This window comes from Patagioenas fasciata, chromosome 2, assembly GCF_037038585.1.
Source record: "Patagioenas fasciata isolate bPatFas1 chromosome 2, bPatFas1.hap1, whole genome shotgun sequence".
Lineage (NCBI taxonomy): Eukaryota > Metazoa > Chordata > Aves > Columbiformes > Columbidae > Patagioenas > Patagioenas fasciata.
The window spans coordinates 50382819-50404999 of NC_092521.1; the positions used below are offsets into that span (position 1 = coordinate 50382819).

At 39.6% G+C, this 22181-nt stretch overlaps 1 protein-coding gene across 3 annotated transcripts in view; it reads left to right on the forward strand.

Annotated features, from left to right (window-relative positions):
* The first annotated feature begins 503 nt into the window (after window positions 1–503).
* Window positions 504–22181, forward strand: part of TMEM241 (transmembrane protein 241) — a 93837-nt gene continuing 72159 nt past the window's right edge. For all 3 annotated transcript variants that reach the window (XM_071804195.1, XM_065830265.2, XM_065830266.2), the window contains exons 1-10: window positions 504–645; window positions 2766–2812; window positions 5342–5419; window positions 9894–9975; window positions 13173–13250; window positions 14656–14681; window positions 16057–16108; window positions 17263–17311; window positions 19320–19365; window positions 20353–20388. In XM_071804195.1, coding sequence (XP_071660296.1) covers window positions 574–645; window positions 2766–2812; window positions 5342–5419; window positions 9894–9975; window positions 13173–13250; window positions 14656–14681; window positions 16057–16108; window positions 17263–17311; window positions 19320–19365; window positions 20353–20388 — 566 coding nt within the window. In that variant the 5' untranslated portion in view covers window positions 504–573. The remainder of the gene's footprint in view (window positions 646–2765; window positions 2813–5341; window positions 5420–9893; window positions 9976–13172; window positions 13251–14655; window positions 14682–16056; window positions 16109–17262; window positions 17312–19319; window positions 19366–20352; window positions 20389–22181) is intronic.

Below are 22181 nucleotides of genomic sequence, written 5' to 3' on the forward strand. Positions count from 1 at the left end.
CATCACCCCTTGTCTTATTGCAACAGGCTAAAAAGTCTGTCCCCTACTTTCTTACAGGCCCCTTTTAAGTACTGAAAGGCGGCAATAAGGTCTCCCCGGCGCCTTCTCCAGGCTGAACAACCCCAACTCTCTCAGCTTGTCCTCACAGGAGAGGTGTTCCAGCCCTCTGATCATTTTTGTGACCTCCTTTGGCCCCTCTCCAACAGGTCCATGTCTTTCCTGAGGACTCCAGCAGAGCTGGACACAGAACTCCAGGTGGGCTCTCACCAGAGCAGAGCAGAGCAGAGGTGCAGAATCACCTCCCTCGGCCTGCTGGCCACGCTGCTTTTGATGCAGCCTAGGCCTTCTGGGCTGTGAGCGCACATTACCGGCTCATTTCCAGCTCCTCACTCACCGATGCCCCTCACCCCAGGGCTGCCGGCACTGCTGCCAGGCAGCGATACCAGCGGCCCTTTAAGGAGGCGGCGCCAGCCGGTGCCCATTGGGGCGGCCGCGGCGCTACGTGTCGCCGCCATGGCCGCCGCCCGCCGGGCCCGCGCAGCGCGGCGCTGGCGGCGGGGCGGGCGCTGACAGATGTATTTGAAGCGGCCGGCGGGCGGGCTCGCCTTCTGCCTCTTCTACCTGGCCTCATGCTTTACCAACAAGGTGAGGGCGGGCGCGGAGGGGCCGGGCGAGGCAGCGGGAGATGCCGGGGGTGATGGGGAGTTCATCCGCTGTAGCGAGAGCGGGGGGTGAGCTGGGACCCGGGAGGAGAAGGAGGAGAAAGAAGAGGGATGGTGTCCTTACTCGTCCTGCCCTGCTCAGGGGGAGCCGGCGGGTCAGGGCTATCCCACCAGTGAAAAATAAAACAACAAACCAAAACCCAACGAAACAAAAAAAAAAAACAGCCCCACCAAAACCAAACCTCTGGCGTTTCATCCCAAAGCCCGAGGGCTGCCCTTCCCCGTGTGCACTCGTAACTGGGAATATGTGTTAACTGGAACAAAAATACCAAGTATCCAAGGAAAAATGTGAAATATTCAGTGTTACAGCAGTAGTGATGCAAATATTAGGTTCCTTGGACCATTTGACAGTTTAATTAACGGGCAAATTAAGGACAAGAAGGCTGTTTCCTACTGTGCAGCTCGGTTGCCTGTTGGTATTGCTGAAATGTCTAAGCAAAATGAGAAGTGGACTGAAGATGGCCACATTGAGAATAAAGCTGTAGAGTTTAAACATAATTTGAAGTTGTTTTTGTTGTGTTTGTGTTGTGTTTTTTTTTCACTCTGAGAGGGGGAGATAGAGTAACTGCTCCTTGCTGTCTGATTTATCAGAGAGTGTGTCTGTATTTCTGGTGCAGATTTCGAAAATAAATTATTTTTTTGAAGCAATTTGCGTATGGATATCCTGAGGGAGACTTAGGAAGAAAGCATGATTTTGGAGGTGAAAATAAAATCTCAGCACTGGCTACTGGTTTCTGTTCCATGGTGTACTTGCCATTAAAGATACCCAGAAGCAGACTGAAGTCCAGGTTTGAAACAAAGTTTGTAGGAAGAGATAATGCACGTGATTTGACAGACAGCTGGGAGCAGAGATTAGTTAAGCAGAAAGGGGTGAGAAGAGCTGCCAGATTGCATCATACATTGAAAAAGGCACTTGGCTTCAGTATACTTGAGTGGAAGTTGGAAGGACCTTGACATAGGGCCTCCATTTTCAAACCTGAATGTAGGGTTTAATGTAGTAAAAACAACCAGAATATAGACCTCTCAGTTGTTGCAGGTGGTATATAAATGCAAACAGGGTACGGGCATGTGCAGGTATCCTCTTGATTTAAAACCCATGTGACAGTTCTGATAAGCGTATATGTGTAACATGACCTTTTGTGAATCAACATGCTCTGTATATTGATACCAGATTCTTAGTGACACCCCTCACACCTAAAAACTGGGCCTTGCAAAGTGTTCAGCACAGTTTCCTCCCTCTTGAAAGCTTTCGACTTCTCCTTTTGCCATTGACAGCTTCTGCTGGCTCCTGGAAGGAATGGCAGGTACCTTTCCTTTCCTCTGAGGAAGCTTCAGTCATTCTTCTTTGCAGAAATAGAATTTATATACTTCTTTATGGGAAGTTGTTAGATCCTGATATACATATCAAAAGGTGTATGTATTTCTGCCTTGTATTTGCATATGTACATATATAGTGGGAAAGGACGCTAGTATCCATACTCGCAGACCCTGACACAGCATAATAAAGCGACAATACAGAGGCTTTGCTTTTTCCCCCATCATTTATTGCATCTCCAAAGGGCTTTATGGACTGCTTAATGTTTTACACAAAATGCTGTGTGAACAGAATGGTAGGTCTGTAAGATGAATTAATCATCACATTAAGATTATAGGTCATGATTCTGCCAAAGGTTGCCTTTGCTGTATGATACAATTTTAATTTACAAGTGCTTCCATCTTTTTGTTCTGTTTCACTCTTTTCACATTCAGTGCAATGCATGGAGTGTGCTCAGAAAGTGAATGATCAATGCAGAAGGTAGCCTTCTCTCTATCGTTCAGTGTGTCCAGTCATGTGTGTCTGATAACTTCCACAGTGACCGGGGCAGCATCCAGCAGTTCTGGCTTGGAAAGATAAATTACCTTTTTTTTTTTTTTTTCAGTTGTCTTTTTAATTTGTATTTATTTTGGTAGAAACTTTTTGTGTTTTGTTGCCCTCATGGTTGTTTGTTAATGTTAAAATGCTGTGGGTGTTTGATGTCCATTAATTTGGTATTTGTTTTCCAGTATGTCCTGTCTGTCCTGAATTTTACCTACCCTACCCTTTTTCAAGGGTAAGTACCATTTTAAGATACAGTTGCTTGAAAAATGGCTTTAATCAGTAAGTGTCTGACTGTTCCATGCTGAAACTAACTTTAGTACCTCTTGTCGTTACTGGCTTTTACAGTCTAGGGAACATACTTTATGAAGCCTTAGTAAAGCATTCATTAATATGTCTTGCTAATTTTTAAACATCATGATGGTGGTGTAATTAAAATAAATAGCCTCCATCATTTCTCATTTTTCTGAAAGTCTTATGATTCAGCATAGAAAAGTAGTATAATACAGCCTGTCTTATTTGGAAATGGCACTCATGGATAATGTGCAGTTGCGGTGTATTCTTTCACTGTGCTAATGAAAACCAACCTTAAACCCATCTCAGGCACATACAATTACTATGTTGCTTATTTTCATGCTCACCCTTTGTTGTAGCTCTGCATCACAAGTCATTGTCATATCTTAATGATCGTAATGAGAAATTTAGTGTTTTGTCAACTATCCATATATGCCTTCAGTGCAGTTAATATTTTGAGAGACATTTAGTGAAAATCTGGCTTCTTAGAGTCAAGACTTCACCCATTTGTTCTTTTGAGATAATAGAAAATCCACAGACACTGGATATATTTAATTCCTTTACTGCTGCTTGACATGGTTTATATTTTTCCCTGACTTACAGCCACAGGATTCTGATGATTTTAAGAATAACTGCCTTGGGAATCTCCATTTTCTTTAAGTGGATGCAGCTCTATTAAGTATATGATGAATACTTTCTTCAGTCACATGGGGAAAGGATTTTGAGTAATGTATGTAAAATACAAATGCAGTAAATCAGCAGTAAAGAAGCATATTTCAGTGGCAAGCAACTGCCTTATGGCATCTGTGTTAACAGTTACTTCCTTTTTCTAATATTTGGAAATGCATCTCAGTATCTTAATCTTTTTCTGTAAGTTCTGGGTTTTAAAAGGTGACCTTTCCCTGAAAATTATTAAGTAGCTCAGATGCACTTTCATTTAGAACTATGACAGATGAGCAAAGAAGGAAAAGTGTGTTAGACTCAGTTCACACTGTTATTGTTCATTGTCATTGGTTTTGTTCCCTATGTAATTTAAGACTATATTTCATAGAGCTAAGCATCTGGAACTGTTACTAACTTCAACTTCTGTCCTTAAAGCCTGAGACAAGAGGAAATTCTTTACAGTAAAGTTGATGGGAATTAATCACTGGCTTGGAATAGGTCATCAAACATCAGGGATACCTGGCTTTTGAGCTCTCATATGCTCTTAATCTAAAAAAAGGTGAAGTGAGCTGTGATAATAGCATTGAATATTCATCATATCCGTGTGGACAATGAGCTCACCCTTCTCTGACACTGTCCAACTGTATGTAATACTGCATAGAGTGAATATTTGTTTATTTGTCTATGTGTGAGAGAGATTATAAAAACTTTCTTAAATGCATTGCAGTGAATGGGAATAATAAATAAAACTACTTCTCTAGTTGTTATAGATGTTAATGTGATTTAACACTGTAGTACAGTATCTCTGTCTGAACTGTGCTAGATGTTCAAGGATTTTCCGCTAAGGAACATGAAACACCTCTCTGAAAACCACTACCTTAAGGAAGAAGGAAGCTAATAACTTATTTTAAAGCTTAAAAAAATCTGTGTGCATCACTACTAATTTTAAGTTATCTGCAAGCATTTCTAAGGCCTCACATACTATTTCCATAATAGACTAAGGGATGCCTTTATGGTAGTATAAGTCAGTTAAGTCAGTGCAGAATGTGTGTAATTGTTACATACCTTTTCAATGAGAAAACCACAGAATTGTGGTTTATGTGCAAGGTTATCTGCCTGTAAAGATGTTTTCTTTAGAGGCTTTGAATCAGAGGTTCATGCAGCATAATGGTGTTATTGTTGATGACACTTGATGCTTCCTACGCAAGTTGTAGCGGGGGGCAGGAAAGTGTTCTGAGCTTGAGGAAGTTTATAATCTAAACCCAGCACAAATAACCATGGGAAGTCACAGAGCTAACATTTGAAACTACTAGGACTACACACGTCATCCTTAGGGCTTATTATTTCAGCTGAAGCGATTCTTTGAATCCTGAAATATTGTTTATTTGTTCTAACAGTAACAGTTTATTTATAAAAATATATTAATCTCTTGTCGTGAACCTTATCTCACTTTCATCTTCAGATCATCATGACTGTAGCATCACTATTATTATTGTAAACCTTATGTGGGAAGAGATGATAACATTTGGATTCAGTAACATGACTAAAGTAATTGTGGTAGATGGTAATTTACAAAGCATTTGAAACAAGAGGTGGGAGAACCAGACTATTAAAGAATTTGGAGGAAATTAAGGCCCAGAAAAATGAAAGATTCAAAGAGGAATAGTGGCATGCCTGGAAACCTAGAGAAATGGTAGATAACTAGAGACATGGGTGTGCTGTGAGAATTTCTGTGGATTCTAAGGTCATGCTCCCCATGGCTAAAAAGGATAAAGAATTAAGAGGTGCTGTTTTGTTTCTGTTTCAGGTGGCAGACATTAGTGGGTGGACTTCTGCTTCATGTCTCTTGGAAGCTGGGCTGGGTGGAGATAAACTTGTGTTCAAGGTACCGTGGGGTTCTCAGTAGCTGCTAAATGCTTATTTTCTGTAGCTGCATTATGACGTAGTTAGGTTGGTTGTGGAAGTTAGGAGCTTGCTAAAATATAAGTCGGGGTGCATGTATGCGTTCTGCTTCATAGGTGTAGAAGAGATCTTGTGGTTTGGTCTAATGAATGTTCAATGATGCATGCTTCAACTGATTACTAATATGAAGTGGATTCAGTTTAACTTTGGTAAGAGAATCAAAAAAGCATAGCCATTCGTGAAAACTAAAAGGATAACTTATTCAACCGTCTGTCCACATCTCTTCCCTGGAGTATTTTATAGCATTATAAGAGAAACCTTAGTAATGTTCGTTAAGAGCATTGACACACCCTTCCCCAAAACCCCAGTGCAGTGAAGTCCACAAATGTCATCTGACTTTTTCTCTAAGAAATGTGTCTTATAAATGGGAATCACTCACCCTTGCCTAACTCCAGCATTTATAGCCACACAGCAAGAGCAGCCATTGCAGTACAGGATTGGCATAATAATCAAACTCCAAATTAAAAGGTGCTTTGTAGACGAAGGTCACCTGCTTGAACTGAGTGTGATGGCAACTCAGAAGAGTTGTCCAGCACACTGCACTCTGCTCAGGTGTGTCCATTCTGTGGTATGAAATGTGGCGTATCTTTTTTATTTTGCAAAATGTTGTAATTTAGAAGATGTATGCCCACAGCAATTGTTGAATCTCCATCTCTGGAGATATTCAAAACTTTACTGGACAATGACCAGTGTAATGTGACTTGACTCAGAAGCTGAAGAGGATTGGACTAGATGACTGCCAGAGTGCCCTTCTAGTGTAACTTTTCTCAGTGATTCTGTATTAGTAAATGACAACTGATGAATTTTCTGGTTGGGTTTCAAACAGTTGTCTTGCAAAACTGAATCTCCTCATTTGGAATGAAATTTTGGTTTTTTTATGTCAGAAGAACCAGACTTAGTTCTGTTTTCATGTCTGTGCAAGTGACTACATCACCACCAAAACTTTAGTCAAGTTGTAAATGGAAAAAGGATTTAACTTCCCATCTTGTATCAACGGCATTGATAAAATGAGAATATTGATGTAAAAGCTGTCATTGATATTGGTAGAGGCAGGATTTGGGTCCAAACCTTGCTTTAGTGACAGTTACTGATATATATACATTGTTATAAAACATATTGTTTATGCAGGCTTTGTCTTCACAGTACAGTCTAAAGGACAAAGGAATACGACCATCAATAGTGTCCTTTTTACTTCAGCTTTTCATCACTAGATGGTTACTTTTGCTTTAAATTGTGAAATTAAAGAAGTTGAATATTTTTTTCCAGCTTGGAAAAGGTATTTTTATTTTTTCAAAAGTCTGAAGACATTAAAGAAAATACTGGAAAAGAACCATTTTCGGCTGTCAAAGGGGATGTTTTTATCTAAGAAAGGTTTAGGTGAAAAATTAGTTCATGTTTTGATTTCAAGCCGCTAGATGTCAGCACACTATAGGAAAAGTGATTAAGATACATCGTCAGAAACCTGGTCATTACTTCAGCTAATCCAGAATGCCTTTTCTAGAATAGACTGAATTCAATTACCAGAATGAATTGACATGTTTTGGCTATAATTCAGCCAACTACTGAAGCATAAGTTTAAATCTGTCTGTCTTTAGAAGAAGAATTAAGCATGTGCTGTAATGCTTTGCTGAACTGGAGTTGAAGCGTCTATCTCCTGTAATAAAACCAAAACAAAGCAAGCAAAATACAGACAAACCAAAAGACAAAAAGATGCCCCCAAGACAACCAAAAAACTCCACAACAGATAAACAGAACATCTCAAAGCTTCTGTGTACCACTTCTACTCAAGCTGCTTCCCTCCTTCCATTTCCAAAGGTGATTTTTCTTTTTCTTTTTTTTGTCCTTTTTTTTTTCCTGGTGTATGTTTGGGATATGTAAGAATACCATATCTAGTCCCTGGTCTTCTCTTGCTTCAAATAATAAACTGCCACCCATTTGTTTGTTTGTTTCCACAAAAATCTCTGTATTTCTGTCATGTGGACTGATCTCATAGTCTTTCTGAGCCAGTTCAGGCTATCCCAAAGTGTCTCAGCAGAATGATTTTATTACATAGAGATCATCACCTTTTTTTCTGAGATCAGGAATGCTAACTTCATGATAAAGACCAAACAAAAGAATTTTACCTGGAGTAATTTCTCTTAGGTTTTGTGGATACCCTGCTTTTCATTTGCTTACCCCCAGTATTCCCAGTTGTGAGGGGCTCTTGTCGCCATCATTGTTGCTTCTAGGGGGTGAATGGTGACTGTCTGCAAAACATGTATCCAAAGCAAGGGTTCTGTGGAGGGCAGAGCAATGTGTGCAGCATCTGCACAAAGCTTCCAGCGCTGAGATCTGCTGCCCAGCTTCTGCCTGTCCTGGTATGCACTGTAAGTCCTGTGTGTTCTGCTTGATATTTGTCATAGCACATGAGTTTTCCCAACAACTAAGCAGCAGCTTAGAGCAGGGGTGTCAAACTCATTATTACCAGGGGCCACATCAGCCCATGTAGGAGTAGTTACATTTATACAGTCCTAAAATTACATTCGGCCCTTTGAAGGCAAGTGGCCCCCAGTGACAATGAGTTTTACACCCCAGGCTTAGAGCCTTGCTTAAACCAAAGCTCCAAAGTGTGGTTTAGGGGATGCTACCCATTGACTGAAGCGGGCTTTGGGTGTAGCCTTAGCCACAACAAACTCATCGGTTCTTTTATGTCGCTGAGCTTTCCTGTTTTGCCTGTATATCACTGTATTGCCAACATAAGAAGCTACTAATTGGTTTACATACAAGACAGATTGTTGGTGCTGACACATTACATCAAACATCCATGCATTCTTTTGCAGTCCTGAAATTTCCACTTGGCAGCATAAACTTCTACCATTACATCATGGAAAAGGCATTTGAAGTCCTTTTCCATTGCGCTTGCATTGGAGATGAAGATATATTTGGGATTCCTAGAATTTAATGGTGGGGAACATGAAAGAGTGACATTATGTTCTAAATGAAAATTCAGTTTTCATCGTGTGTTCTTTTCATCTTCCCAGCCATCCTTTCTTTTCTCCCCTCCCCCCTTTCTTCCATTTGTTTCAGTTCCAATAGGATGGGGGTGTTTTTGTTGATAAGGAGGTATGACAGTTTTAGATCCTGATCTTGATGAAATTGCAGCTGAAGTCAATAACCTTAAAAGGAACAGTGTTTGTATAAAAAATTATGGTGGCTACCCCAAAAAACAGAGCAAATACTTCTGCCAGTGAAAGGATCTAAAGGTTACTCTATTTTCCTTACCCTGGGTTTTTGATCAAGTCTCTTAGAAAATTATATGTATAAAACAAAGATAAAATGTGTGGTTTTGGTCTGTATTTACATGAATTTTTGGATATGTTTTATCTTCATTCAGACTGGTCTGGTTTTCTTGTGTTCCATGAAGTGTGGTACCTATAATTACGTTTTAACTCTTACATGTTAGCTGCAAATGTAATCCAAATTAAGGAACTACAAGCAATTTGATTTCATTTTGAGAACCAGCGTTATTCACTAGCGTTTTATTGACTTTAGTTTGAAGCTTGGGAAGAGTGAATGGGGGTAGCAGTGTCTTCAGTCCTGGGAAGCCTTTGGAGCAGGGCCTTAGATCACTGCTACTCCTGTTCTCCCTTGCTCAAAATCTTACATTATTCTCTCTGTAATTTGCCACCTACCCAATCTATTTTTCCCCTTAAATACCAAGATCAAAAAAAGAGGAAAAGTGCAAATTCTGAAGCTCCTTCTCAGAACTGAAACCTGACCCTACCGCAATAACCATGGCTGAAAAAAATATCAGCTCGATCTGCGATGACTTCATTCCTCCATTAGTTGTCAAACTGCCTCTAGGAGTTTGGCTTAGTCAGAGGAGTATCATTAGGAAATCTCAAGAGACAGGCTCCCACAGAGACAATCTGATCTTTAGGAAGAATTTCTTTGTAAGTCTGGCTGAGAAATGAATGTGTGGGTGGGTAAGTGTATCTGTACATAGTGAAAATGTGTGCTGTCTGTGCAAGTACGCCATTTTATGCCTTCATTTGTCAGTTTTTCTTCCTTTTACAGTGCATCAAGGAAATTAGCTGAAATTTCTCTTCCTTAAAACCAATAGGAGTAATTTCCATGACACAAACACTTCTGGAGTGATAGAAGCCAGGGAATAAGTAAAAGAAAGAATATATATCTGCAGATAGTCACTTCATCTAACCCCAGATAGGAACTAATATCTGCCTCAGACTTGTTTACTACATGAGAGGAATACTGAACAATTGGACAATGAATTTAATATGCACACCCTTGAAATACATGTACATATATACATATTATTATATTCCTTTGAAACCACTGTTGCTGGCTGTATGTAAACAGAATGTGGTGAAGTAATGGGATTTTAATTGTTTTCACAGGTCTGAAATCCTGTCATGGCTTCCTGCTTCAGTACTGTTTGTTGGCATTATTTATGCTGGCTCTAGGGCACTGTCTAGATTGGTAAGAAATGCACAAATAGAAGTTGGTTCTTTATTACCTCTATGAGCAAAAAACATTCGCTTCTTACAAGGTGTTTAATGCTGATCCTGGATTGAGAGGAAAGAAGGGAGGAGGGGTTTAAGTAATACGTAATCCATTAATGGTGCTAGAGCAGTGGTCCAGTCCTACACAGTGTGGAGCAGTATCCAAAAGCACCTCTGTGACAGTCCAAAGCACTCAGCATTTCTCCAGAGTCCTTCGTGTTTTGAGAACAGATCCTCAGCGGTCTGAATTGTGCAAGTAAGGGAGAAGCTGTAAGAGGTTACTAGCTGTAGTTTTGTAAAAGGGGAATGGGCCTGTGGGAAATCCTTCCAAGGAAAGGATGAAGATCATTTCAGTGAGATCCTTTCCAGGATTTGAGAAAAAATAAATTGAAGGTTGGAAAGAGATTATGGGAAGGGTTAGATTAATCAGTTTTATGATCATTCCAATCACAATAGCCTACCAAATGTTTAGAGGATATTGGATCTACTTTCACTGAAGTTAAATGCTTTTTACTTAAATGATATAGTCTTTGTTTAAAATAAAAAATAAAGGTGATGTGAATTTTTAAAAACCAGCAATGCTTTACTGGTCTTATGCAGTCTGCAAGGCCAGATTCTGCACTAGTTCCCTTCTGCATTCTGTCAATGCATCTTAATCTAACTCTGGGGCCAGCTCCTAAGCCCCCAAGAAGGATCAAAAGGGAATTTTTGACAAGATTCTGCTTGTAGTGATCCCTTGCACATCCCAGTGGAGAGGTAGTGTGGAAAAAGACAGGAGGTCTCTGTCCCGACAAACAAGGCTGGGGGCCTCATCTCAGACCTGAGTGGTGTTTGGGAAGCACAGGCATGTGCTCAGAAGCCCTGTGCCTCCAGATCAGGTCGGTCTGGGGGTGATTGCATTTATTTCCTCTTAGCTCCTTGTCAAAGCAAGTTCCATTGGGCTTCCTTGGTGTAAACTGAGCAAAGATCCCTAAGGAGAGCCCTGCCTGCAAACAGCAATAAAGCCTTGGTGGCAGCATCTTTTCAGTCTGCTCACCTGGGAAGTGGAGGTGGTATAAATTGCATCCTCTCTGCTATTTCTTCTTACTTCCTATTCATCCCTAAGTCACCCCGTTTCCCTCCTGTCCCCGCTCTGATCATTCAAGAGCGAGATGCACTGGAGTGGCAGAAGGGCTGTGGATGGTTTTGATTTGTATCCCAGACCTTTCTTAAGGTGCATCTCCCATTTCTGAATGGCTTTTTGATGTACATGAGTGGGGATTTAGAGGCCTAGTTCTGTGGCCATTTTGAAAGGATAGACAAAAGGACAGGTAGTCTCAGGCCATAGTTATGAGGTGATGCCTTGTGCTGGGGCTAAATTCAATCCTACATAGAAGCTTTACTTACAGTAACTTTGCATACAACAATTTTATGACACAGTGAGAAGGAAAATAGACTCTCCCAAACGTCTACCTGAACTGGCTCACCTCAGCAGCATATTTGAATTGAGTGGGTTTATTCTTAAAGCAGAAAATTATGTATGCTTTTTTTTTGATCAAATCCAAGGAGACCCACTTTCAAACACTCCTGTATACTGGCAGGGTGATAATCTTAATTTCTCATTGTGCCTCTCCCTAGAGGTGCTGGCAGCCTCCCCTGCCCAGGAGGTCAGGGCTGGAGCTGGAGGAGTGCTGGTTAGCTCCGGACTGTGATGCATTAACAAAAGTATGCAGAGCTGTGAGGGGAGGTTTGTACAGAGTCTATTCTCCCTGTCTGCCCAACCAGTAAACCTTGCTTTTCGTAAGCATTAAGCCCACTCAGAAATTTAAGAAATACTCACATCAAAGACAATAGACATATGGAGAAGTTTATCTGGGCTAGGCAAACTGGAGCCATTCTTGGCTCCAAAACACACTTGGAAGAGCCAAAAGCATGAGGAAGGAAAGAAAAACCCAACAAATTGCCTTCACAAAAGGAAGAATGTAAATTCTGCTGTCAACTTGTGTTTTTTTCTTGTATGTCCTATTACTGTGTCAGGCTCAGGATGCTGTTAGATACTTCTGGTTTTTTGTTCTCAGTTGTCCAGCAACAGGATTGAGAACTGTTTTTCAGAACCTTTGAAGCTGGAACTGAGAACGTCATGCCAGTTGTGTTTGTGTGACATTTTTCATTCCTTGGTAATTTAGAGGTGTTAAAAGTTATCTTGGTGTAACTGTTAAGTTTATGGATACACCCAAGTAGTCATTATGACTTAAAATGTTTAATTAGCGATGCTTATCCAGCTTGATGGGAATGAAAAGGAAAATGAGAAAAAAAATCCAGATTTCTGAAAACAAAGTCAAATTTAAGAGGTATTTGCTGCTTATATCACCTGATACTTAAAAGGCGTGGACTTCACTGAGAAATTAACTCATTCTCTACTCATGTGATTTAAATACTATAAAGAAGTGGGGAAATACTGCTTCTTAAAACTGCCTTAGTCTTTAGATTATCTTAATTGGAATAGAGAATTGCTACTATTTCAGCTGAGAGACCACAGATCTGCTTTAGAGGAAGTATTATGAACCACTAATTCTGGTTGGTTTTGCCTGGGGCGATGGGTGTTTGATTCACAATTGTTATCATTGGGGTTTGTTTCCTAATGATTTCATGCTGGGATGGTGTCCAGATACCTCACTGGGTATAATTTCAGCATCACTCGTGTATGAACTATTATATTTCTATGCTAATTTCTGGCAGCTCTTCCTCGCAGTAACTGAAAGAAATCACTTGAAATCATCTTGCCCATAATTTTGTTGCTAGGAGTCACACTGTATTCTTAGCACCAGCAGGCAGAGATAGGAAAAATAATGAGAACTGTTTACCGTGGAGGCTGCAGATATTTGAAGAGAGACGAAACTAGAGGCAGAAACCTGGTGCAAATCTCACCGAGGTAGCTGTGTTCAAACAAACCGAGTGTTGGAAAGCAGGAGGAGAAGCAAGCATGGTCTGCATCTAAAGATGCCTGTGCCATCTAATAGTGATTGGAATGAGTCTAAGTCCCTTTTAGGAGATGTAGCATGGGTTTACAATTTAAAAACAAAAAACAAAGCAACCACAAACATATGGGACAGCTGTACTTAAGAGGAGTACTCCTTCCTATGTATGTGACTGTCCTGGGTTCATTTGAGTGTTTCTGTTCTCTCTCAACGGCAGCCTATCCCGGTGTTCCTCACTGTGCACAATGCAGCAGAAGTTATAACCTGTGGGTTCCAGAAGTTTGTGCAGAAAGAGGTAATTGATCTGTTAATTGATACATTCAAGACACCTCCTGTGATATAACTGCCCTGTAGCAAGATACCTGATTTCTTTTAACATGGGCATGAATGCCACGTGCTTTGCTAGTCTCGCTGTGATATCTAGTCATTAATGAAACCCAGAGAGAGCTTTGCTGTTGGCAAGTGTCTGTATTGATGTTTTCTTTTCTGCTTTAGTTGATGAAACACTGCAAGTGCCTATCGACAGTTTAATCTGCTTTTTTAAGACTGGCTTGGTCCTGCTTGGTTTTTCCTTTTGAAAGTTAATATCCCCTTTTTCTCGTGCCCCATGTAAGGATCTCTTTGTTTGTGATGAGAGGGAGGAGGACTGGGTCCTTAGATCTAATCAGTGTGATATATTTACTGTGTTGTGTGATTATAGATAGATCACATCTCCACATGAAATGCAGCAAAACCAGAGCATTTTTGGATTTATTTTAAATGCTTTAGAATTTGTCCCAACACCTATTAAAGTCAGAAGAATATTTCTGGTGCCCTTTAGTAAGAGCTGGGTTTGTTTCTCACAAACTGCATTGGGGATTCTTCTTTTTAGGCTATAAAATGTTTTTCTAATTGACCAGAGAGCTGTTGTGTGAGGTAACACTGGGAAATCATTCATCACAGAAGTAATTTCTACAGTGGCCTCTGGCTCGCTGTGGGAGAGATCTTCCATTCACTACATGTGTTGTGTATATAGAAGACAGAGAAGTGGCCTGTGTTGGCTACTCCTGACAAACTCAAGAGGTCACTGAGGTTATGCCTGAGGGAAAAAGCAGTGTGTACCATGGCATGTCCATGTGGCATTGTCCTCTGATTAGTGTCTCTGTCGAAGTATTTCATATCTTCCTTCTAGCTCTCATGCTTATTACTCTTCTCTTTAAAAACAAAAGCGCTATGGACAGGGGTAATGCAAAAACAGGTCTTGCTGGAAAGCTTCTGGGGAACAATTTTGGACCAAAGGACTGGGAAACTCTAATGAGTTTAAATCAAGGCTGATTTGGCTGGAGTAGTACCCAGTTAATTAAGAATACTCAATATTTGAGTGCATACAATACACAGTTTTGGTATAGTGCAAGTTAAGTTTGAGGACCGGGTATAAAGTTCACATCTGGTTTTAGGTTTACCTGCTGGTAAGTAATCTGAAAATATAAATCAAGTTGAAGTAGGCTAATCTGCAATCCTGTTTTGTTTTTTTTTTTTTTCAGATTACATTTGCTAATCAGTGCTCAAATGTAATGGGCTGTTGAATGTTGCTTGCTGGATTTTTAATGTGTTTGGTGCAGTCAGATCAGCTGTCATCACTTTCCTCTTTTTGGAAGGAGAAAGCACTATTTTACGGTTTTCAAATGTTAATTTTTTTAATCATTTTTTTTTTTTTACAGCAAACCTCTCATCTGAAAGTCTGTAGGTAAGCTTTTGAAACTGCTCAGATTCAGACTTGTTTTGACTCCAGCTTCTGTATTTGCTTCAGATAATGGCACACCAAAACAATGAAGAATGTAAGGCACATTCTCATGGGTGGTGAGCCCAAATTGCAACATAGGAGTAATTAAGTATTTTTAAAATGTATTTGCCTTTTTTTTTTTTTACCAATTGCTTAAGTAGATACATATTTGTCTCCTTGTAAAAACAAAAAAGCCAGAAGGCCAGTGTTCCTGAATAACAAAGCAGTGCTTGTAAGAATGTTTTTGGAAAGAAGATGGAAACCAGGTTTGAAGTTCCAGTGGGTAGTCTTAAACACTAGGAGAAAGATAATGAGTGTGATAGAAAATAGCTAAAAAATGCCTTTCCTAAGAAATAAAAGGTTAGTGATATCTAGTTCTGCTAGAATAGTTCATATTAAGCTACACAACCTACCAAATCTCCTTGGCCCCAGTTGTTTAGGCTCCAAAAAGGAGATAGAAAGGGACAAACAGAAGACAGCCAGTCATGTATTAGAAGTTTCTTTCTACCCCCCATCCCCTGGAAGAATGCATATTTGCTGTCTTCTACATTCTGTAATCTTTTAGCTCTGGATAACATTGGGTTATTATTTAGTGTACTTAGAGACACCATCTATCCTAATTTCTCCCTGTTGTTTCCGTTATTTGACTTACTGTGGCCTTGTTTTCCCTACTGGATTATTGTCAAGGATACCAGTTTTTTATCATCTTCATTCTGTCTTTTCCTATGCCCCTAGAGAGCAAGAAAATAAGTTACAAAAGCAAATGTGTGTTATTATTAACAATGACAGTCCACAGAAATTCCACATCAGTGTGTTCAGTGTAGCCTGTCGAAATACTGACTCAGCCACAGGTTAAGAATTTACTTAGTCCAACTCAGTAGCTAGGAGAGGACTTGTGCTGTCCTTAAGCCATTTCTAGTGTGATACCACCCACTCCCACTTTGCTCTGTGTTCTGGAGTTACAGCATAACTTTAAATAGTCACCTCACCTTGATGAAAAAACTTCTGTATAGCTGTTCACAGCCACAAGCCAGTTTATTTTGGCTTTGTGAAGCAGCCTAGGGAAGCCAGATGGCAAGTGAAGAGTAGTATTCTATACCAAAAAAATGGTTTTTATCACTGCTGGGATGTTTTGTGCTGCTTCTCATACTTCACTGTATATGAGTTATGAAGAATGCAAGATGTAAAACTTAATTTTGGTGGCAGAAATTACTGTTAAAATATAGAATAAAAATTAAACAAATGAAATGTCAGTGTAAAATAGAGTGGAATTGCCTATACTTTGCGGAGAGAACAAATCCAGGTTACGAGCTTTTGGTCTTTTTTCTCTTCTCCACAGTGTGCTGTTCCTCCTGGCAGCAGCAGTGTGCCTTCCTTGGTGTGACACACAGGTGAGCTCTGCTTTGTACAGCTGCTCTAGTTAGACCTTGATGTTTGACATCTTATTAGAAAATGGGGAATGCAGCTTTGACTTGTAAGCTAGGGTGGGATTCCTGCAAAGGAATTGTAAATGTTGCCTGTTACCATGCTGTAGTCTTGCTGGTTTTAACGTGTTTGCATCATGGTAAAACCTCTGAACGGTGCAGACATGCAGCTTGTCGGTGAAGGTGGTCGCTGGGGAAACCACAGTTTAACTTCTTACAAGGCTTATAGCAGATCACTTAGATTTGAATTAATTGCAAGTGCTTTCGGTATGTTCCTAAATTAGCTTTGTAATCTACATGCTTCCTCTAGCTACTGGAGAAGGAAAGAAGGTACCTCCAGAGAGTGCTTAGTCCAGCAAAGATCTGTTCCTTGGAGGTGCTTTTCTCTTTTGGAATCTGTGGTTTAGATACTGTAGTTAATATCTGAAGTCAGGTGGGATGAATCTGGGAACTTGTCTGGTTGCATCTGATCAAATGTCACCACCAGAAGTGTTGCACCTGCTCTGGCTCCCTTCATAGTCTGTGGTGCAGAGCCAGGAACTTCTGGTCTAAAATTAATCTCCCCTGAAAGCAGACATCTAAAATATGCCAGGTGAACTTGTTTCAATTAAAAAAAAAAAAAAAAAAAGCCTTCCATGTGTATTTTCCCCATTGATTGTGAAAAAAACCTACCTTGCTTGGAGGCAGAAGTCTGCTTAAAGCACTTTTTCGGAGTTAGTGAGAGCCTCAGGGAGAGAGTGCTTAGTGGCTGAGAGGGGACAGGAGGCAAAACCAAAACCTTAGTGATGTTCCTCTGATCCTCTTGCCCCTGCCTGATTGCCAAAACAAGACTAAACAAACTGGGGTCTGTGTTTTCAGATTGTTTAAAATGGTGTACATACCTGAAAGAAATAGAGCTATTCTTGCCAGGACTAACCGAGAACCTGGATAATGGATGTATGCAGATCTCTCAGTGGGACTGGAAAGGCTTTACTCTTCCTCATCTTCTTTAGTTGCCTTCTCTTTCTTTGCAGCACAGCTCCCACTTGCTGTGCTTGCTCTGTGAAGTTAACTGCAGGGAAATGACAATATGTATGTTTACATGAACGTGCATTTATTTATGTAGGTGTTCTTTATTACAGTTTGATGCAAACGGTTATTTATGGGCCCTAATTCACTTGATCTGTGTCGGTAAGTGATTTTCTTTTGGAAAACTAATTAGAAGGAGTAAATGTGTTGATGAAGCAAATCAGCTTTACTATGAAGTTATTGATATTGAAGGTTCTTGATGTAAGAAACACTTGGAAAGAATGAAGCAGCTCAGTAAATATAAGAAAGTGCATTCCTTTTATACCTTTTATGTTGAAAACAACAACAGAATAAACTAGATACTGCAGTCAGTTAACAGTGGATGAGAAAACGCACGTACAGTATTAATCAGCATTAAGCTTTTCTGAGAATTTTTGATGGTTGTCTACTAGGAGATGCTTCTTTCTGAGGAGAGGAGAAACACGGAAAAAACCCAAAAACAAGCAGTAACTTGTAGTTGGAGATTTATTGCACACACTGGTTTTATTTAAAAACTGACAAAAATATTCTAAAGTATCACGGAATATGGTCCCAGAGGAAGGATGTTGAAATGCTGGGGTTTTTTTATGCAATCATATGCATTTTTAAAAAATTTTAACAATGAGTTGCATGACCTGTCAGGTTTTCTGTTGTCCTTTTCAGACCAAACATTGATTTAGTTGACACATAATTCTTCCCTGAAAAGCTGGAAACAATGAGACACAGAAAATCTGCAGAAAACAAGAATAGTAATTTTTTACTAGGAGGCTGGTGTCTTTTGGAGCATTAGGCTGAATAATAAGGAACTTGTATTTGGTTCTTAGCTATCCTATAGACTTAATGAGTGATTCATTCTTAAATTAAGTCTTGTCTGCAAATTAGGGATGATTCCTTCTTTATTTTGTATATTCATACTGTAAAATTTTCAGGGCAGAGGTTATATATTTGTGCTTATTTGTGTCTAGGGAGGTCTAGAGATCCCACTGGAAAATATTGTTAGCATACAAATAAGTTGGTTTTCTTTTCCCTTTAGGAAATGTTAGATGGTAAACATTTGCTCATTTAGATGAAACAAAAAGCTAAGCATTTTTCACTTCAAATACTTGTTAGCTGTAACAAGCGATGATATTGCTTTGTCAAAGCCAAGAGGTCTCATTTGCAAAGCAGTGCTAAGGCACGGAGGTGGAAAGCTGCCTAGAGAGTCTTCAGGAGGCCTCTTCTGTGTGCTTGAAACATGTAGGAAGTGCCAACATAATGTTTATGCTCAAAATGTCGCTTTCCATTTCACTTGTTTTTGAGAGGAAGTTGTTGATATGACTGTTTGGGGTTTTTTTATTTGTAGTTAGATTTCCTATCAACTAACACAGAATTAAGATGCTACAAGAAAGGGCAAACAGATGAACTGACTTATCACACAGTTAATAAAGACAGAGCATTAGTGACAGGACATGTGTTCTGCCCTTCAGCTTGTCTAACAGAGGCAGAATTGAGGACATTATGACATAGTGTTCTACTGGATATGCTTTTTATGTTCTGGTTTAATTTGTGAACCAAAAAAACCCCAACAAAGCCTTGAAGAAGGGGTGTGATAAAATAGAGCCTGAAGCTGTATTGTTCCTTCCTTGAGTGCTTAAAGCTTTTCCAAGAATAGAAATGGGAGCTGACCAAGAGGTGGGTAGGTCAAGAATGGAAAGAATGTGAAGACCCTAGAGCTGACAGAACCCTAAACAGGAAAGACAGCTCAGAGCCAACAACTGTAGGGGTCTGCAGAGATGAACACATCATAGAAGTTACCTGAAAAATGGGGTGGGCTGCAGAACCCATTCTGTGACACTTTCCTGTATGTATTTACACACACTCCTTTGTAGCTGCCATGGGCTAGGAGTTGTCTCTTCTTCAGAAGGACTAGCAGAAACACATGGCATGGCAGCGCTCCGAGACAATAACACTTGGAAAACCATTAGTTTGAAGCAATAGGTTCATTTTACTCATGGGTTGGGCATCCTTTGTGCCACGTTGCTAAACTGTAATTCAGAGGGGTTCCACGTCTGCAGGTACCACAGCCACACAAGCTGTTGTTTGTCAGAATGATTGCATGTTATGGCAATTACACACGTTGTTTCAATTACAGGGGCTTACAAAGTATTTCACAAGTTATGGAAACCTGGCTCTTTAAGGTAACATGTTTTAATATTCTTTTAAGAAGAAAGAGATTGCTATCAAAGAGGGTTAGAGACACATCTGTGTAGCACCCAGGTAAACTGTAGGGATCTCTGCATTATCAGCATGAGCTGGGCCGCTCTTGGTTAATCATTAATGACTTAGCTTGCACAAGGAGCCTTATTTATTGTTGATAACAATAGCATGTGGTTATTGATAGTTATACCTCTAACTCAAACACTGAATTAGTTTTAAGCAGTGTATTATCCAAGAGTGATGACTCGGTCCTGGAAAAAGAACCCCTAATTACCGGCACAGGCATGAAGAGGAAATGTTAGTTTGTGTTAGCCTTGCAGGCTGCATGGCTTGAATCTATCAGTATCTCCCTTTGCAACACCACCTCAAAAGTGTTGAGCAGCTGGTGACTTGCTGCAGGACTCGGAGGCTGAGCACTTTAAAAACCTTGAGACCTCTCGCTAATCCCATGTGGTGTTAGAACTTCAGCCAGACAATGGTTGTTCTGAGAGCAGGTGACATTACACGTTCACAGTGTCTATAACCTGCAGTTGTCTGTATGGATGCAGATCAATACGTTGCCACTGTGTATTATGTGTATGTACATAGTATTTACATGTCTAGGATATGGTTAAGCTCATTTCTTTCAAAACCTTTTTCCATCTCAGTTTAAAGAGTCTAAATTTTAGTCAGTCTCACTTTATCTTCACTTCAAATGGAACTCCCACTGACAGAGTAACAACAAAAATAATGTGCAAATGATGTGTAAATTAATATGCTGACTAATATATTTATAATATTTTGGTTATAATGTATATAATTATAATATTATGTTAGTTTAACCTCAATATACTATTGTGTCAGATATTATTTAATATTAATATAATGTAATATTACAATGTTATAATACTTATAATACACTGATCTCTTATACTAAATGAACTGCAGTACTAAAAGAACACCTTTTTTTTCTTTCCTTCCTCTCCCAGTGATCTGGACCAACAGTACATCAACTATGTATTCAGGTAAAATGAATAAGCCTTTGATACACCATAGCTGGTTTTATATGGTATATGTTTTCATTTTCAACCATGGCTTGTTTAGGAAACTCATAACTACCACTACTTAAATGTATTTATTTGGCCAGACATTCACTGAAAGAACAGTGCTAAGCTGAATGGCTTAGCAGCGCAATTTTTTTTGGCTCTGGTTATATGAGAACATGCCAATATACACCTGGGGAGGTAACGAGGTGTTAATTATGAATTTTTTAATCATCATGTGCACAAGCGATCTGTCATTTCCAGAAATAATATTTACAGAGTAACTCCCTGGCAATGCCCCTTTTCAGAAAATAAAACTCATACTAAATTGCCAGAAGGGGAGGTTGTGATTACAAAAGCACAATGTGCAAAGAACATGGGCAGTAACTGATTGTTCAGTGTGCTGTTAGCGGTGGGATTGAGTAATTCAGACTTTCATTTGGTTTTCTGATTTGGAGATAGAAAAGTGGATCGTTATTTTATAGTTAGTGAAAGAGCCTGAGTCACTGACCAGACTCCTCTGTGGGGCTTTTTTGTTTGTTTGGTGTTTTTTTTTTTTTTAAAAGGTCAATCCTTTCCTCAAAGAGCCATATAAGCCAGAACTTTTGGTGTGCGTGGCTTCTGCTAGATTTTTGTAAAGCTTTATTTGAGGTAAGGTATATAGAGACTTTACTAGATTTTCCCCCATCCGTAATCATATCTTGTATGTGTTGAACTCTTTTCTTGGAATGGTAGCTGAAGTTGTATGGGAGCACTGTAGAGTATGGATACTGAGTTTTAAGAAAAGATGGTCGAAAGGAATGAAATCCATAAATTAGCTCAGGAAGGAGCAGAATGGAGAGCAGAAGTTAGGAATAAACATAACAAAATGAAGTTGTGCTTGTACATTTGATTAGATGGATATGTGCTCTTGTCTGACCACATTCAGATCCTTGATAGGAATGTGTCAGGGACACCAGTGTAAGACAGTTACTTCACTTCAATTCCCATTTATCTTGTCAACAAGATAATTATAATTGAACAAGCATTATAATACTGTGTATCTCTTTCAATCTTAGTTCAATCAAATCTCCTATTTCAATAAAGAAGTAACACACACTGTTAAGGGAATAGAAAACTTCTGTAACACAGGCCTCTGATTTGGGGTTCGTGTGATTCCGGTGTCTGTTCCCCAGGGTCCCAGGCATTAATAATATCTGAATATCAGTGTGCTTGAAGTAGCAAGTCAGTTGTTGTTTTCCATCTACTATGAGGTGCAAAGCAAGTCAGTTGTACTCAAAGAAGATTTCTGTGTTTATTGAAAGAATTCTGAAGAATTATGAATATGAAATATGAATATATGGAACTTGCAAATATGCTGCGATGTGTAACAACCACCCATAAAGTCTTGAATGAGCTGTACCTATTTGTCTGTATTGAAGGGAGAATTGTGAAACAAGCACTAAAATAAATTGATTTTTCATTTGGCACCTGCCTGACTATGGCTCTCTGTTGTCATTTTAGTTAAAAACTGCATTTGGGCCTGAACCTTTAAAATAAAATTTTGGCTGAAGGTCATAATTTTGCAGCTTTGATTGAAAAGTCAGGGCTGGGTTCCCTGCCGTGTTAGTTGATGGTATCCTTTGAAATCTATGAAGCTGTGTCCAGCAGAGAGCAGGAGTTCCACATTACAGGGAGAGCATGATTATTGACTGAGAGGCTTTTGAAAGGGAGAAACTTCTTGCTAAAGAACTGTGAGGTGCAATAGTATGTATTTGAAAACTGTTCTTGGTTTT